The 15,626-nt window shown below is 37.9% G+C and overlaps 1 protein-coding gene across 1 annotated transcript in view; it reads left to right on the top strand.

The window, feature by feature from the left end:
- The window catches only part of LOC141095090 (uncharacterized), a 616,558-nt gene that overhangs the window by 201,898 nt on the left and 399,034 nt on the right, over positions 1–15,626 (top strand). Inside the window, exons 57-62 of the mRNA XM_073580971.1 lie at positions 2,729–2,767; positions 7,934–8,005; positions 8,516–8,548; positions 9,401–9,484; positions 9,894–9,923; positions 14,285–14,320. Of these exons, the coding sequence (XP_073437072.1) occupies positions 2,729–2,767; positions 7,934–8,005; positions 8,516–8,548; positions 9,401–9,484; positions 9,894–9,923; positions 14,285–14,320 (294 nt within the window). The remainder of the gene's footprint in view (positions 1–2,728; positions 2,768–7,933; positions 8,006–8,515; positions 8,549–9,400; positions 9,485–9,893; positions 9,924–14,284; positions 14,321–15,626) is intronic.

Genomic DNA, 15,626 nt, shown 5'->3' with positions numbered 1-15,626 from the left:
AACCAACAATACTAAGAAATGAACAAATAATACATGAGATTTGCTAATACAAATCTCATTACATGATGAAAAATGAGTGTTAAGAAATGCCAGGGCCACGAAAGGCATGTTTCATGTTGTTGAAGGGTGGCACAGAAAACACCAATTCTTCACATGAGTTTACTGCTGATCAGTTTTCCAAAAAGTGCCTCAATAATGAATAAGGCAATATGAGAAGCAGAAAGGTTTCTTGTTGTTAACCCCTTAATGACCGCCAATATGTCTTTTTACTGACATGAGATATTATAGACTAGTATCCCCATACAGGTGACAATCCAGCAGCAGTCAGCTGTACACTATAGGTGACAACTTGCTGCATCAGCCATGATCATTGTTTGCACCATCCATATCTTTTTAACCCCTTAGATGCCGCAGTCAATAGTGAATACATCATATAAATGTTTAACAGAGTGTGGGGGCTTCCTCTTTATCACCAACGGCACCCTGAGATCATGATTTTGTGGTCCTGATGTTTGTCATGGCAATTCTTGACCAAATAGTGACCTTAGAGTCTGCCGGCGTTAGTAATCTGTTCAGAAGTTAGCGGTGGTAAAAATACAATTTTTCATTCCTGTCATGACACTTTGCATTAATTCCTAAAAATCACCTGAAGGGTAAATAAACTACCTGACAGCAGTTTTCAATATGTCAGGTCAGGCGGGGCCTCTGCACAGCTTCCGTGTCTACCGCTGACATCACTGAGGCTGCGCAAAGTCCCCGCCTGACCTGAGGTGAATTCTGGAGCATGGGAAAATGTTCAGAAACTTTCCCACGCTAATCAGTACATCTCCAGTTAGCCGGGGTGCCTGCGCAGACAGGTTTTCCTTCATTTCTCCATGGTTTACAGCCGGGCTGGTAGCATTAGCACCGCTCCCCGTTGTAAACTAGTTAACCCCTTTTGATGGATTGCCGTGGGGGACATGACTGAACGGTTGAGAGGTAAGGATATTGTTGCTTTTTTTAAAAAAATTTTGTTTACAGGAGAACAATGGCTTCAGTTGGATTGGCTGTGTAATAAGTTTGGTCAAAAACTGTGTTATTATTTCATTAAAATATTTTCTAATTACTGTCTGTGTGTATCTTTTAATTCTTTCATACTATTGGATTAATAATGGATAGGTGTCTTATTGACACATCTCCATTATTAACCCGGCTTAATATCACCTTTCAATTGCAAGGTGACATTAACCCCTTATTAACCCATATGTCACCGCTAACGGCAGTGGGAACAGAGAGGCTAAGTGCCAGGAAAGGTGCATCTTACAGATGTGCCTTTTCTGGGGTGGCTGGGGGAAGATGTTTGTAGCTGGGGGGAGGCAATAACCTTGCTCCCTTCCTAGGCTATTAATATCTTCCCTCAGTCACTGACTTTCCCTTTCTGGTGGAGAAAATTGCACAGGAGCCCACCAAGTTTTTTTTCAGGAATGTACCCCTTTATTTAACACCTACATGTCCCAAATTTTACACACATACACTAATAAAATTATTAGTCAAAGATAGAATTGAGCAACTTTGGTCGGATCGGGTTTCATGAAACAAAATTTGAGTCGGATGAAACTGGTCCGACTAGGGCAAAAAAAAGTCGGCGTTTCATCCGAAACCCGACCCCAATGCAAGTCAATGGGAAATAAATGTCATCCGCTCAATGCCGACTTTTATTTCCCATTGGCATGCATTGGGGTCGGGTTTCGGACGAAACTCCGACTTTTTTGCCCTAGTCGGACCAGTTTCATCCGACTCAAATTTTGTTTCATGAAACCCGATCCGACCAAAGTCGCTCAACTCTAGTCAAAGACATATATAAATCTAAATGAAATGGTTTACTGTATGTAAACTATGTGTCATTTCATGTCGGGTTCTGTAATGATTTTACAGAAGCCAGCAATTGAATTATCGGCTATTCTGCTATCTATCTGTCTATGAAATATATATATATGTTTCTCAACGACATGTGTGTGTTTATATATATATATATATGTATTCTATGTGTATATATCTATTCTTTCTTTTCTATTTTAAACTGTCATTGGGATCCATTATATGTTCATTTTGCAAGCCAGGGAGAAAATCTCGCCATACGGATGTCACACAGATGCTTAGATGCGAGAAAATTGCATCCTCTCATTGCACACGGATGACATATGGATCACTGTTCATAAAACATTTGTGCGATTATCGGCAGTGAAAAACGGACCAATTTTTTTTATATGTCGTGTGTGACTCCGGCCTTAGTGGGATAATCATTCAAAGTTTGAAAATTGCTATTTTTTTACAATATTGTCAAATTTCTGATTTTTTTTATAAATAAACACAAAGCATTGACCTAAATTTACCATTATCATAAAGTATATTGTGTCACGAAAAAAAAATCTCAAAATCACTGGGATATGTTGAAGTGTTCCAGAGTTATTACCACATAAAGTGACACTGGTGAGATTTAAAAATTTTTGCCCTGTCACTAAGGGGTTAAAAATGTTAAGTTCAGTCATGCAGTTCTTTACAATCCCGTAATGGTGTAGCCCATCTTGTATCACCATAACTTGTCCCCAAACACTAGTGGTGAAGTACAGTATTCTACCATTATTTTAAAGTTGTAACATGTAGCAAGAACAACTGTTCACAATTATATAGTCAAATACTTTTGTTGGGATCACAAGCAATTTGTTCTAATACCAGTTTTTATTTACAGATAGAATCTGTTCAAGAAAAAGGAGTAAAAGGGGAGAAGGTAATAATGATGTGGCCATACAACTGAACATTTCAATTTATACAGTATAAGTAATGTATAATATTGTATGTTATGTTATACAATACGCAACACAAATGAGTACACCCTTGGTGAAAAATATCAACAAGTTCTCTTCTCAAGTAAAATATTTTTGCAATTTGTTTTACTGTGCCAAAATTCTACTTTTCAGTTACTAATGCATATCAGTGCTAAACAAGGTATTTTGATAAAAGATCATATTGAAAAAATGATGGCACCTTCCATAAAGTTAAAAAGCACAGCTTGATAACACATTTTCCTGGTGTTAATTAAAAGGGCTATTATAACTGGAGAACAGCGCTCTGAAATACTCCATCCATTCATTGTCTATGGAGATAAGAGATAGTTAAAAGCCACCACTCATTTCTAACTGAGCATTTCAATCTCCCTCATACACTGTGTGCAGAATTATTAGGCAATTTACGGTTTTGATCATTATATTTATTATTGAACAACTACAGTGCTGGCAATCAATCCAAAAGGCTAATATTACTGAAACCTAAATATTTAAGAATGTAAGAGTGAGAAGTTGTCTTTCATTAGAGAATATCATGTGTGCAGAATCATTGGTCAACTATTAGTTTGCACAATTCTTATGCAACTAAATTAAAAATATACATGTTTCCATCTCAATTGTTTATTTTATGCTGTTAATGTGAGTATAATAATCAAACAACTCCAAATATGCTAAATTAAATTTCTGACATTTAAAAAAAAATATATGTGACCAATATATTCACCCATATATTGACCCTTCCTTTTAATAATAGTTATAAGCCTTCAATTCATAGAGTCTGTCAGTTTCTTAATCTGTTAGCGTTCAACTTTTTGGGCAGCACCGACCACAGCCTCCCAGACACTGTTCAGAGAGATGTCTGTTTTCCTTCAGACATAAATCTCCTGTTTAAGAATGGTCCACAAGTTCTCAATTGAGTTTAGGTCAAGATCAAGTGAGGAATGAGGCCATGTCATTATTCATTCATTTTTAAGGCATTTACTGGCTAGCCGAGCAGTGGAGTGCTTCATAGCATGCAATAGAGCATTGTCCTGCATAACAATCATGTTTTTCTGGAAATATGCAGGCTTCTTCTTGTACTACTGCTTGAACAAAGATCATCTCTTAAAACCTGACAGTAGGTTTTGGAATTGATTTTGAGTTCATCTTCAAACTGAAAAGTTCCAATTAGCCCATCTTTAATAATACCAGCCCATAGCAGTACTTCACCTCTACCTTGTTGGCATCTGAGTGAAAGTGAAGGTCTGTGTGTGTTACTAATCCAGCCACAGACCCATCCATCTGGCCCGTCAAAAGTCACTCTCATCTCATCCGTCCTTAAAACCACTGAAAAATCTGTTTCAGATATTTCTTGGCCTAGTCTTAACATTTCAACTTACATGTATATGTTTTGTGGTCAAGTTTCATCCTAGCTTCCCTTGATCGTGTCTCTGGATGCTACAAGATGGTTGCAATTCTGAAATATGACAACATTGAAGGATAATGGGTTGTTAGTCACTTCATGTTTGATTCTTCTGAAATCTTTGGCAGTTAATATGCATCTTTTTTTTCTCAACATGTTTTTGCGACCCTGTGATCTTTCCTCAATATTTTAGCAATTTCAAGAGTGCTTCATCCCTCTTTAAGACTGTTAACAATTTCTCACACTTTGGAAATTTGGCCCATTTTGCCTGAGGAAAACAAATTGCCTAATATTTCTACCCACCTTGATTACACAAATATACATCACCTGATTGTCATGATCCATTTTTGGATCGATGTCAGATCTGGATCCTCATATATAACCTTTTTTCCTTTCAGGCAATTGGGGGTTAATGTCAATTTTTGCCCCCGGTGGCCGCTGGTGTTACTACTACCTTAGTTAGTCTGCTGGTGGGTTCCCCCCCCGGGGCTGGTGTTACTGCATTGTGATTAATTATCTATGCAGGTGGAAACCACCCCCACCTTCCTATATAAGCTCACCAGGTGCACCAGCTAACTGTTGGTGATATTGTTCCTCTTTGGAGACCAACCAAGCTGGAGTTCAGGAGCTGACAGAGTTCTGTGGTGCTTCAGTTGTATGCTGTTCTCAAGTGGCTAACTCTGCTGTCCTAGAGCATTGCAGCAGACCAAGCTAAGTCTTGTCTTTTAGTTCATTTAACCCCAAGGTGTCTGTATTACCTTTTCCTTTGGTATTGGTGCAGTTTACATTATTCCCTGTCTCACCTCCTGGGGAGGGGGTTGGGGTTTAGCTCAGGGCTAAACAGGAGATAGGGACAGGTCGGGGACTTGGGCCTAACTACCATTAAGTGTACACCCAAGTTAAGGAAAGTCAGGGCCCTCCTTAGCTTGAGGGGAAGTTCAGGGGCCCTGGTTCCTCTTCCCCTGTCTTCCCACTATTGCCCCGTGACACTGATATGCTTTTAACCAATAAGCATTCAAGCTTATACAGCTTGCAGTTGTAAAATCTGCATAGAAGTGATAATATAATTAAAATATTCACCTACATTTGAAATATGGATATGTGAAACATATCCTGCATAGAAATAGAAAGCATGGTTATTGTCCACACAGGAAACCACTGCTGGTACTAGAGGCAAGCCCATAAAGCTTTTGTTAAGGAAAATATTGTTAAATATCAAGCCTGTCTGAGAATCCACAACCTGGTCTAATAAGACCAATTTCAATCTTGTGACATTTTAAATGTATGGCATCACAAGCTCAGATAATATAGTTGTAAGGGAATTGCAATGACTCTACTGTATAATAGAAATGTGATGTAAAGCATTTGTGGGCAGATTCTGCCATCTAGAAGACAGAGATAGTCAATGTAGGAACATGAAAAAGAGTGCTGGAACAAAAAGATGAGAAACTAATTGTACAGGGGGAAACTGAGACAAGGTGCACAAGACACATGCAAGCTGCTGTGATGCAGGAAAAAAATACAAAAGACACATAGGTCAGGAGAGACAGTCAGTCTTTGCTTGGCCTTGTACCAAGTCATCACCTTTAGAGCAGAAGACTGCATTGGGTTACAGCCAAGTCCTAAGCTTACATGTTGAAGAATGCAAGATCAGCAGTGGATGTGAATTAATTAAAGGATGCGGAGTCTTTCCAGAGGATAGGACGTCCTATTTATTGAGGTGAAGTGAAAAAATGGCAGAGGTTCGATTGCATGAGAAGAGGCCCGATTTGACAAGCAGAGGTTTGATCGCATGAGCAGCAGCTCGATTGGATGAGCAGAGGTTCGATCTCATGAGCAGAGGCTTGACTGGACAAGCAGAGGTTCGATCACATAAGCAGAGACCCAACTGGACAAGAAGAGGTGTATGAGCAGAAGTCCAATCACGTGAGCAAAGGGGAGCATGAAGATGATGATAAGATAAGGTCTGTGGCAAAAAGAACTGTCTGTGGTTTTCAGTGTGAGATCGGGCCTCAACTTGCGGCCTAACGGAAGTACCTAGTTGGTGAACTGCTGTTTGGGTGACGACCACCACTAGAAGCGGGAGCAGGCTGATGGAAGTCTGTACTGATTCAACCTGTACACTGACGGCTGACAGGTCATCAGAAAATCCTTATTGCCACCCTTTAATGTGTATTTATACAGATCAGGAATTTGTATATACAAATGTGTATTGTATATGCCTTTTGTGAATATATATGTTTAGCTGTATTTAGTGCATATCCTTTAGCGAGTTGCCCAGCAGAGGGTTAACTGAGTATCACAAAGTATAGTGAGTCTCAGTGACATTGGGTATGTGTTTCAGGCACTGGCGTACACAGACAGAAAAGGGTCCCTGTGCAAGAACAATAAATGGGCCCTTTGCAGCCTAAGAGCGCCTTAAAATGCAAAATTGCATCTGGTTTGGAGGTAGAAATGGGCCCCCTTACCTTTTGGACCCCTGTGAGTGTGCACAGGTTGTGCCAATGATATGTCCACCCCTGGTTTTAGGGACAGACAGGGATAGTTAGTTGACAACTAGGTTATCTGTGTTTCACTCTTCAGTGCATTTTGCTGGATTTGCTGTTTTTTAGGGCAGCATTCAGTATACCATAGCCAGGACTAAGGCTAGACTGTAGTTGGAAGAGCCCTTGCAGGATGTCCCATTAATTAAGAGAGACACCATCTACTGGCCAGGTAAAATCAATGGGAACCAAATTGTGCAGGGGGAGTGACTTTCTGTGCTGGACCTGATCATGTGACTCATAGAAAGGGCTTCCTTAATATAAAAGCCCTGCACGCCAAACCGCATGCAAATTTGGTGCCAGAGAAGAGAAGTGGAGCAGACGTGCTCCAGGGATGTTGCTGAAGCCAGTGTAACAAGGTTCAGTGGAAAGTCTATGTCATCAAGGTGTCAGCGACTCAGCCATCATCTGACAAGGCCTGGATCCACATAAGAGGACTCTGAGCTCTGCCTGCGCTAGCAGGAACAGGATTTGTGCCCAACACCAGTAAAGCTCTAGAGACCAGACCTCGGCTGTTAAGAGCCGAGGCCTAGTTCACTCCTAAGAGACTTCTGTCAATGGTCAGACAGCCAAGAAGATCAGTGTTGAGACTGCAACAGTTGGGACATGGCTGTGACTGCAAAAGGACAGTCTGTGTCACTTCCATGACTGGACGCACCACTGTTGTGAACAGAATATTGACGTTAGATAGAGAAAGACTTTCTTTGCTTTTCCAAGTTTATTGTTATCTTTGATTGAATGTTAATCTGACTAGCTACTAATGCTAATTGCTTACAGTTATTTTATATCATTGTAAAAATAGAACTAAAATCATTCCTGACTGTTTTTGCCTCGTGCCTCTGTGCGTTGCATCCAAACACCTGCATTACCTAGCCACAGGACCCAAAGAACGTAGGGAAAACGCTATATTGTCTGAACTGTTATTACTGCAAATTGTCCTTTTCTTGTATTTTGACTTGCTTTACAAATTGAGTTAATACTTAGTAAAAAAAGGTGCATAAAGTGCTTTTCGCTACACACCCTGTCCATTTTGTCATGAATTGTAATTTAGATAATTAAGAAATTGAAACCATTCTATCTGTATCTATGTATTCATTTATGCTGTGCATTGTATTGGTCATATATTTTTCAATTGGATTTTTATAGCTGTCTTGTTCTTGTTATAGGGAAGTCCCGGCTCACCTGGGAAAAATGGCATGGATGGCAAAGATGGAATCCATGGAACACCTGGACAAAAGGTAAGGACATAGTTTCTTCATGTTTGATATTATAGTTATCACATGAACTACAATCCACTGCTGTGTCACAGGTGTGACAATAGAAATAATAGTTTTGTAACATTTGTAACTAAAAATGTAATTTATTTTGTAACTTATTCAAATGTGTAACTTCAAATGTTTTCTTGCAGTAAATTATACCACTTCCAAATAATATTTATGACTTACTTTCGATATGAGATATCTGCAGATTGTAAGGGGAAATGTAAAAAAAGATTCCCGCAAAGTTACGGCAACAAAGTTATCCATTAGGTTCAACCTCAAAAACAGTTTTAGATTTTCAACGCAGAAACACAATTTCAGACTACCACTCATATATCCATATAATGCACTTTCATTAGGAATATGAAGTATATATAATAAATCATTGTATTAATAACACAATAAATTAATGCTGATATGTACACTGTGTGTATATGTATACAATTTGTTAATTATTTAGATATTTAAAGATGGATGTATGAATTGCAGGGAGAGCCTGGAGACAAAGGAGAGCCAGGAGATGTAAGTATTTCTGGAAAAGGAGCTTCTAAAAATCAACTGATATCGTTGGTTTTATTTTTCATAGGATCCTCTGTGATGGGTCTGGTTTGTAATGGATCCTTTTTTATCCTTTTTAGTAGGCAGCACAGTGTAGCCTACAGGCTATGCAATAAGCCAAGATTCTTTCAGGCATAGTAAAATTATAGTAAGAAAGCAACATCAAAAGTACATTTCATAAAGTTACTATACCTTTCTGCAGTATGTTCATAATTCCATGTTTCTGTATATTTTAAATCTTTTTTTACTACAGAAAATTGCTCAATGATGTTTTTTTTGCAATATTCTAATTGATTTCAGTAGGATATGTTATTAGTAAAAGTCCTACTACAGATTAAATTAGAGTCCTCCAAACCCACGACTCGAGTGTCAGTAAGAGTCTGCCAACCATAGAATGGGTATGGGCGCCTCCAATCTACTACACATGATGTGAGAGGAGTTAAGGTCCGGTATCTGAATTCACTTTGTCCTCCAGGAGATAAACCGCAGTCCGAGCTGTGTGACAGCCCGCAGCTGGTTTCTCCTCTCGTGAAAGATATTGTAGCTATCAACTGAAGAACATTTGGAGGTGTCATATTTTTATTTTTTCAGGCTTGTATAGTTTGTTATCAATAAATAAGTAATTTTCTCTCCATTTAAGTCAATAAAGAAATAAACCCTATTATTTTTGCATTGTCTATGCAGAAATAATAGTCTTATTATTTATTGCGTTTTTTTTATGACTTTGCAATGTTTATTGAATTACTTAAATAAAATATTGTAGTTTTGTATACTTGTGTTTGACAACAGAATAATTCTAACCCCAAATATTTCTAGAGTGTAATATCTAAAGCTACAGGGGCAAAGGGTGACCGTGGTGATATGGGACCAATGGGTCCCCCTGGGCCACAAGGACCACAGGTACGGACCCATACTTTAGATTTTGTTGTTAATTAAACTGTCGTAATATAAGAATACTGTTGTAATAAGAACTTGAATAGCTGATAACTGTAGCTCTGCTTTGTTGAAAGCTTTTTTTTAATTTTACATTGTTTTATCCATTAAATCAGTGAGAAATTAATTGGGTGTTTATGATAGCATATCATGTTGTTATGGAAACCATTGCAGAAATAAGATATATTGTTAAAATACTTATCCAGTGTCATCTTATTTAAAGGGATATGATTGTCTCATGAATACAATAAAATTCATAGCTACAAGATGTAAATCTAAATATGTGATCATCTTCCCAATTCATAACTATCACATATGTAAATGTACTTTAGCTTATGATATTCACATGAATTGCTGTTTCTCTTTTTGTATTAAGGGTGTTCCTGGGAAAAATGTTGAAATGAAGGTAAGGAGATAAGCCTTGCATCCATGCCATCAACTTGTTTGTTTCAAACATGTTGTATATTATGTTTATGTTTGTGAAATACATGAAGAAGAGAGGAATATTTGATATACTGGATACAAAAGGGAAAAAAAAATTTTTTTTTCCAAAACAGCCACAGAAAGTGCTTGGATGAGATCCTAATATCACTCAAACAGTAAAGCATTAAAAAGAATATTCATATTCTTTGTATGCAAGAAAGATTCAATAATGACAAAAGTCCTGATAACACTGGTCAACAGCATTTTTGGTGCCAAAGATATTTCATCGAATTTAGGGTATTTTTGGGGTGCTGATTCTGAATATGTCATCAGTTTTGCCAGATTGGCTCAAGTTTTTGAGATTTTTGGTATCTTATTTATAGCACTTGTTGGTAAATGCGACGCATCATCTCATTAATTTCTTTGGATTAGTACTTGAACTGAGCAGTTCTCAATATAGTTTTGTGTTAATTAGTGTTCTAAAAGTTTGTTCATAGCTTGATTTTTGCACTAACTTTATGTTGTTGTCTGTTTTCCAGTGAAAAGCATGAACTCATCATGAAGAAGTTGTCTTAACGATCCAGACTCATTCTGTTACATTTGTGGTGAATATACACTGCCAAAACATAGAAGAAACATAACACACTTCGTAAAAAAAGTGTATTTTGCCTATTTTGGGGTTATGCTTGGGGACCAAGACAAGTTTTGGGCACCACACATAGTGTGCAAAGCATGTATCGAATTATTACGAAAATGGAGCAAAGGACAAAGAAAAAGCTTCAAATTTGGTGTTCCAATGGTGTGGAGAGAGCCAAAAAATCATCATGATGACTGTTATTTCTGTGCAGTGCAAGTGCAAGGATTCAATAAGCATAAGAAACGAAAATGGGAGTAACATGGAATCTGCAAGAAGGCCTGTCCCTCATTGTGAAGATGTGCCTGTACCTGTGTTTACCATAAATAACAGTCATCATGATGATTTTTTGGCTCTCTCCACACCATTGGAACACCAAATTTGAAGCTTTTTCTTTGTCCTTTGCTCCATTTTCGTAATAATTCGATACATGCTTTGCACACTATGTGTGGTGCCCAAAACTTGTCTTGGTCCCCAAGCATAACCCCAAAATAGGCAAAATACACTTTTTTTACGAAGTCTGTTATGTTTCTTCTATGTTTTGGCAGTGTATATTCACCACAAATGTAACAGAATGAGTCTGGATCGTTAAGACAACTTCTTCATGATGAGTTCATGCTTTTCACTGGAAAACAGACAACAACATAAAGTTAGTGCAAAAATCAAGCTATGAACAAACTTTTAGAACACTAATTAACACAAAACTATATTGAGAACTGCTCAGTTCAAGTACTAATCCAAAGAAATTAATGAGATGATGCGTCGCATTTACCAACAAGTGCTATAAATAAGATACCAAAAATCTCAAAAACTTGAGCCAATCTGGCAAAACTGATGACATATTCAGAATCAGCACCCCAAAAATACCCCAAATTCATTAAAATATTTTGGACACCAGAAAAAAAATTTTTTTTCGTTGACCTGTGTAATCAGAATGGGAATTCAATGGTAGTCTAGGGTGGAGAAGGGGATAAAGGGAAAATGCCTGGTATTTAAGGTCAATAAAGGCACTTATCAGCTAAGGTTTAGGGTAATAAAGGGGGTAATGTTAAGACTTTAGGATGAATTGGGATATAATAGCCTGTTATTCCTGGTGGCCTACTGCTGTGAAGGGTGTAATGGTTTAATCACTGGTGACTAGTGTAGTAAAGGGGCTTAGGTTATTATGCCTGGCAATTTAGTACAGTGAGTATGTTATAACTCACCCCTATATGCTTCAGCAAAATTCCACTAAGACCGGTTTCACATGCGTATCCTTTGCGTTTGCATATGCAAGAATTTACATAAGACGCGCCCATCGGGCGTGACTTGAGTACATTCAAAAATTTGCTGGGAAAATAGCACTTGCCAATCGTCTGCAAGCACAAACGCACGCATGCGTTTTTGCGTGCGGTTGCGGACAATACGCTGCGTACTCAACCGCAAATGTGAACCTAGCCTAAGACAGATGCTGAACTAGGTGAGAATTCAACAACCAGCAATAATTTAACTGCTGTGTTCTGAATACTATACGTAGCAGTGAAAGCACGGTGGGCACCAGGGCTGTGGCAATGACTTCGTCCTGTGGTGAGAACAGGTTGGGCAGCCCGGCATTAGTTCTACAACTTCAGGCTACCTTGCCTGTTCTCACTGCAGGAAGAAATGAACTAAAGTCAAGGATAAGGTTGAAGTCCCATTTGGGGTCTAAAAAATAAAGTATAGGAAAAAAAGTTAAAAAAAAATTAAATTACCCCATCCTTCCTCATTAAAAAAAGAAGTTAAAAAATAAATGAACATGCTTGGTATCACTGCATTTGTATTAATACAGTCTATCTAAATATAAAATCAATCCCTCCATAAAATGCGATAAACAGAAAAATAATCAAAATGCCATAATTGCTGTTTTTAGTCACCTCAGTTCATGCACAGAAGCAAATCCTAACACAACTCCATTAATGGAAAAATAAAAACTTTATGAGCCTAGGAAAATGGTGACACAAAACTATTTTATTTATAAACTTCAGAACTTCTACAACTTTTTTTTTATCAACACTGTCCATACGTCAGTATCATATTGCAGTCACCAACAAAATGGTGTTCCTAAACTTTATAATCCCTTCCTCCTTTACCAAACACCCAAAGGGGAGAAGTGACATCAAACACATATGAGCAGATCCTCCAGACCACATTTACTGAAGTCATAATGTGAACTAGCACTACCACTGTTTTTTACGTGAAACTTGAGCAACTGCTCTGGTTAGTATTTAAAAGTTGAAAATATCAATACCTTTTTAATAATTTTTTATATTCTATACCATAAAAAAGTTACATATTTGAATAAAAAAAGTAAAACATTAATACTATTTTTTTTAATTGTCTTACATTTTTGTTATGATAAATTCCCTTTAAATAGCGATGGCAGATTTATATGACATGTCAACATTTTCTAATTGGTGACTGCCCAATTGATCCTCAAAATTAAGTGAAAGAGGAGCCACTACTGCCCAGCTGCATTGCTGTGCTGGGAAAAACTTTTCTATTCTAGCGTCCCTTCATTTTCTGTATCTGCGGTGATGATGAAAACCTCACTCAATGTTAATGGCTTCTTTTTTGCTGATAATTTTAGAGTTTTACATTATATAATTCTTTGGTTGTGAAATTCAGATGCACATTTTTAAAAAATATATATAGTGAAAAACACTTGTAATAAATAAATTAATAGCTCTTTGTAAGGATGATATGTATTCGAAAGACTTCACCAGAATTTTAAAAGATGTGCACTTATTGCTTGAATACATACATGACACATGTTATGTCTTTTAGCTCAGAAAATCTCCTGATGGGCTGTATCACAATTGCCACAATTATTATTTCAATCCCTAAAAGTTTTGGTTCAGATTGCCATATTGGAAACTGGTGTTGGAGCTGCCTTATGTGGCATACATTATTTTGGTCCCTAAAATGGACCAAAGTAGTGCATGCTGTGATTTTTTTTCCATGTGCACACTGACTAAAATGTTGCTTTGGGCTCTGTGTGTCCGTGTGTGTAACGTGCTCCACACGGATAGCACATGGACAGATTATACAATCGTGTGAATGAGTCCTAAGTGGCAAGAGGAATAATGAGTGAGTTTTTCTATCATTTCAATCAAGTATTAATAGACTTGCAGTCAGAATATGTGCAAGTCACTTAAAAGTATTCCCTGTGACGCTGAGTCACTCCTCATGGCCAAACCGTTAGACAGGATAGTCAAGGCATTCAAGGTCACAACCCAGAAAAGTACATCATAAACAGAAAGAAAAGACAAAGGCATAGTCAGGTAACGTTCCAATGCCAGAATACCAGGAGGATATAGCGGATCAGAGCAGAAGGGGTTAAATAGACTGATACATCTGGCAGAGTTCTGGGAGTAATAGCTTAGTTAAGTAGCTTGACAATCACCTAGGACAATGAACACTTGGAGACAGCCAGAGCCCTCCAGTCTCAGGTTGTACGGCCAAGCTGTCAATCAACACACCAACAGCTCAGCACACCTCTGCACCAGACTGGACAACTGAGCTGTCAATCAAGATACTGACAGCTTCAACATGCCCCTGTGCCAGATTGGAAGGCTATACTGTCAGTAACTGCATCCCAGACACACTGAGGGTTGGAACTGTGAAATTGTCTTTGTTTTAGAAAATGCTCAATTTCCCTGTTTATTAATAGCTTTTCCCTTCCTTTTTATTAGGATTTAGAATTGTTGTTAGAGACATATGGTATTAAGGTAAGGATATATTTTTTTAAAATAAAACTAGTTGTCTCGTGCCATATAGTCCTCCAGCGCTGTGTAACCTCTCTGCCACAACTGACTGGCAGCTTTCTGCCTATACACAGTGTACACAAAAAGCTGTCAAACAGTGGTGTGGGCGAGATTATACAGCATTCATAAAACTAGATCTGCAGTAGAGATCAAAGAGATTTAGTAAAACTACAGCAGCTGACAAGTAAGTGATTAAGGTCTCTGATGCTACATCATGTTGCTATCAAATGATATAGCAAAAACCTGGTGTTACTCTAAGTTGAATGGTTACTATTCCTTCAAATTTACTAGTGGTAATGCTGACTTGCTCTACTGTAATTAATTTTATGCAAAGTGTCTCAAAATTTTGATGTAAAAATAAAATCATAAATACTTTTAATTAGCAAATTACATTTGTTTGATGTAGGGAACAAACTAATATGGTGCCTTAAAATGGACATCATCTTGTTACATTGACATAAATCTGTTTTGACATATTAACGCATTACCGACATCCACTGTACATGTACGGCACAAGACCATAGCAGACATATGGAGTTGGCGCACAGGATGAGCTCGCACCACATCCGGTAGGTAATAGCTGCTTGTTGCAGCAAGACCAGCCTCTAGTAGCCACAGACAGATGGACAGCAGTATTAGCAGCATGCCAGCATGGGGTTGCATCATTCTATACGCCCATTGGAGCTCCCATGATGTGATCACAGGGGGTCAATGGGTTCCTATGACAGCTGTTTAAGACCTAGGTTCTTATCATTATGAAGCACTCTTAAAATTCAGCCAGTGGCCAGATTTAAAAGGAGACTATGATTTTTACTTTATACACCAATCTATCCCAAAATGGTATAAGTAAAAATATTGTCTCACCCTGCAAGTTTGGTATTGTTATAAATCATACTGAAGAGGAGAATCATTTTGTCAGAATTGCGTTTGTTTTTTTCGCAATTTTACCACACTTGAAATTTTTCTCCCATTTTCTAGTACTCTATGTGGTAAAATGAATGATGTAATTCAAAACTACAACTCAACCCAACAAATACTAGCCCTCATATGTCTATGTGTACAAAAAAAGGTTATGGCTCTTGGAAGGACAGGGAAGGGGTTAATAGGACAAGTGCCTGTGAGCATGTGCAACATATAGCTCCACTGCTGTGACCTGAAGATAAAATGTACCACTTGTTGTCAAACTATCTCCAGGTCACAGCAGATCAGTTTCCTACTGCACATGCTCACATGCACCTGCCCTATTAACATTCTTGGACAGCTTTCTATC

The sequence above is a fragment of the Dendrobates tinctorius genome, unplaced genomic scaffold (assembly GCF_039654945.1).
Source record: "Dendrobates tinctorius isolate UK_male_01 unplaced genomic scaffold, ASM3965494v1 ptg000066l, whole genome shotgun sequence".
Classification (NCBI taxonomy): Eukaryota; Metazoa; Chordata; class Amphibia; order Anura; family Dendrobatidae; genus Dendrobates; species Dendrobates tinctorius.
Note: the sequence above shows the minus strand (reverse complement) of the source record. Positions and strands in the feature narration are given on the sequence as shown.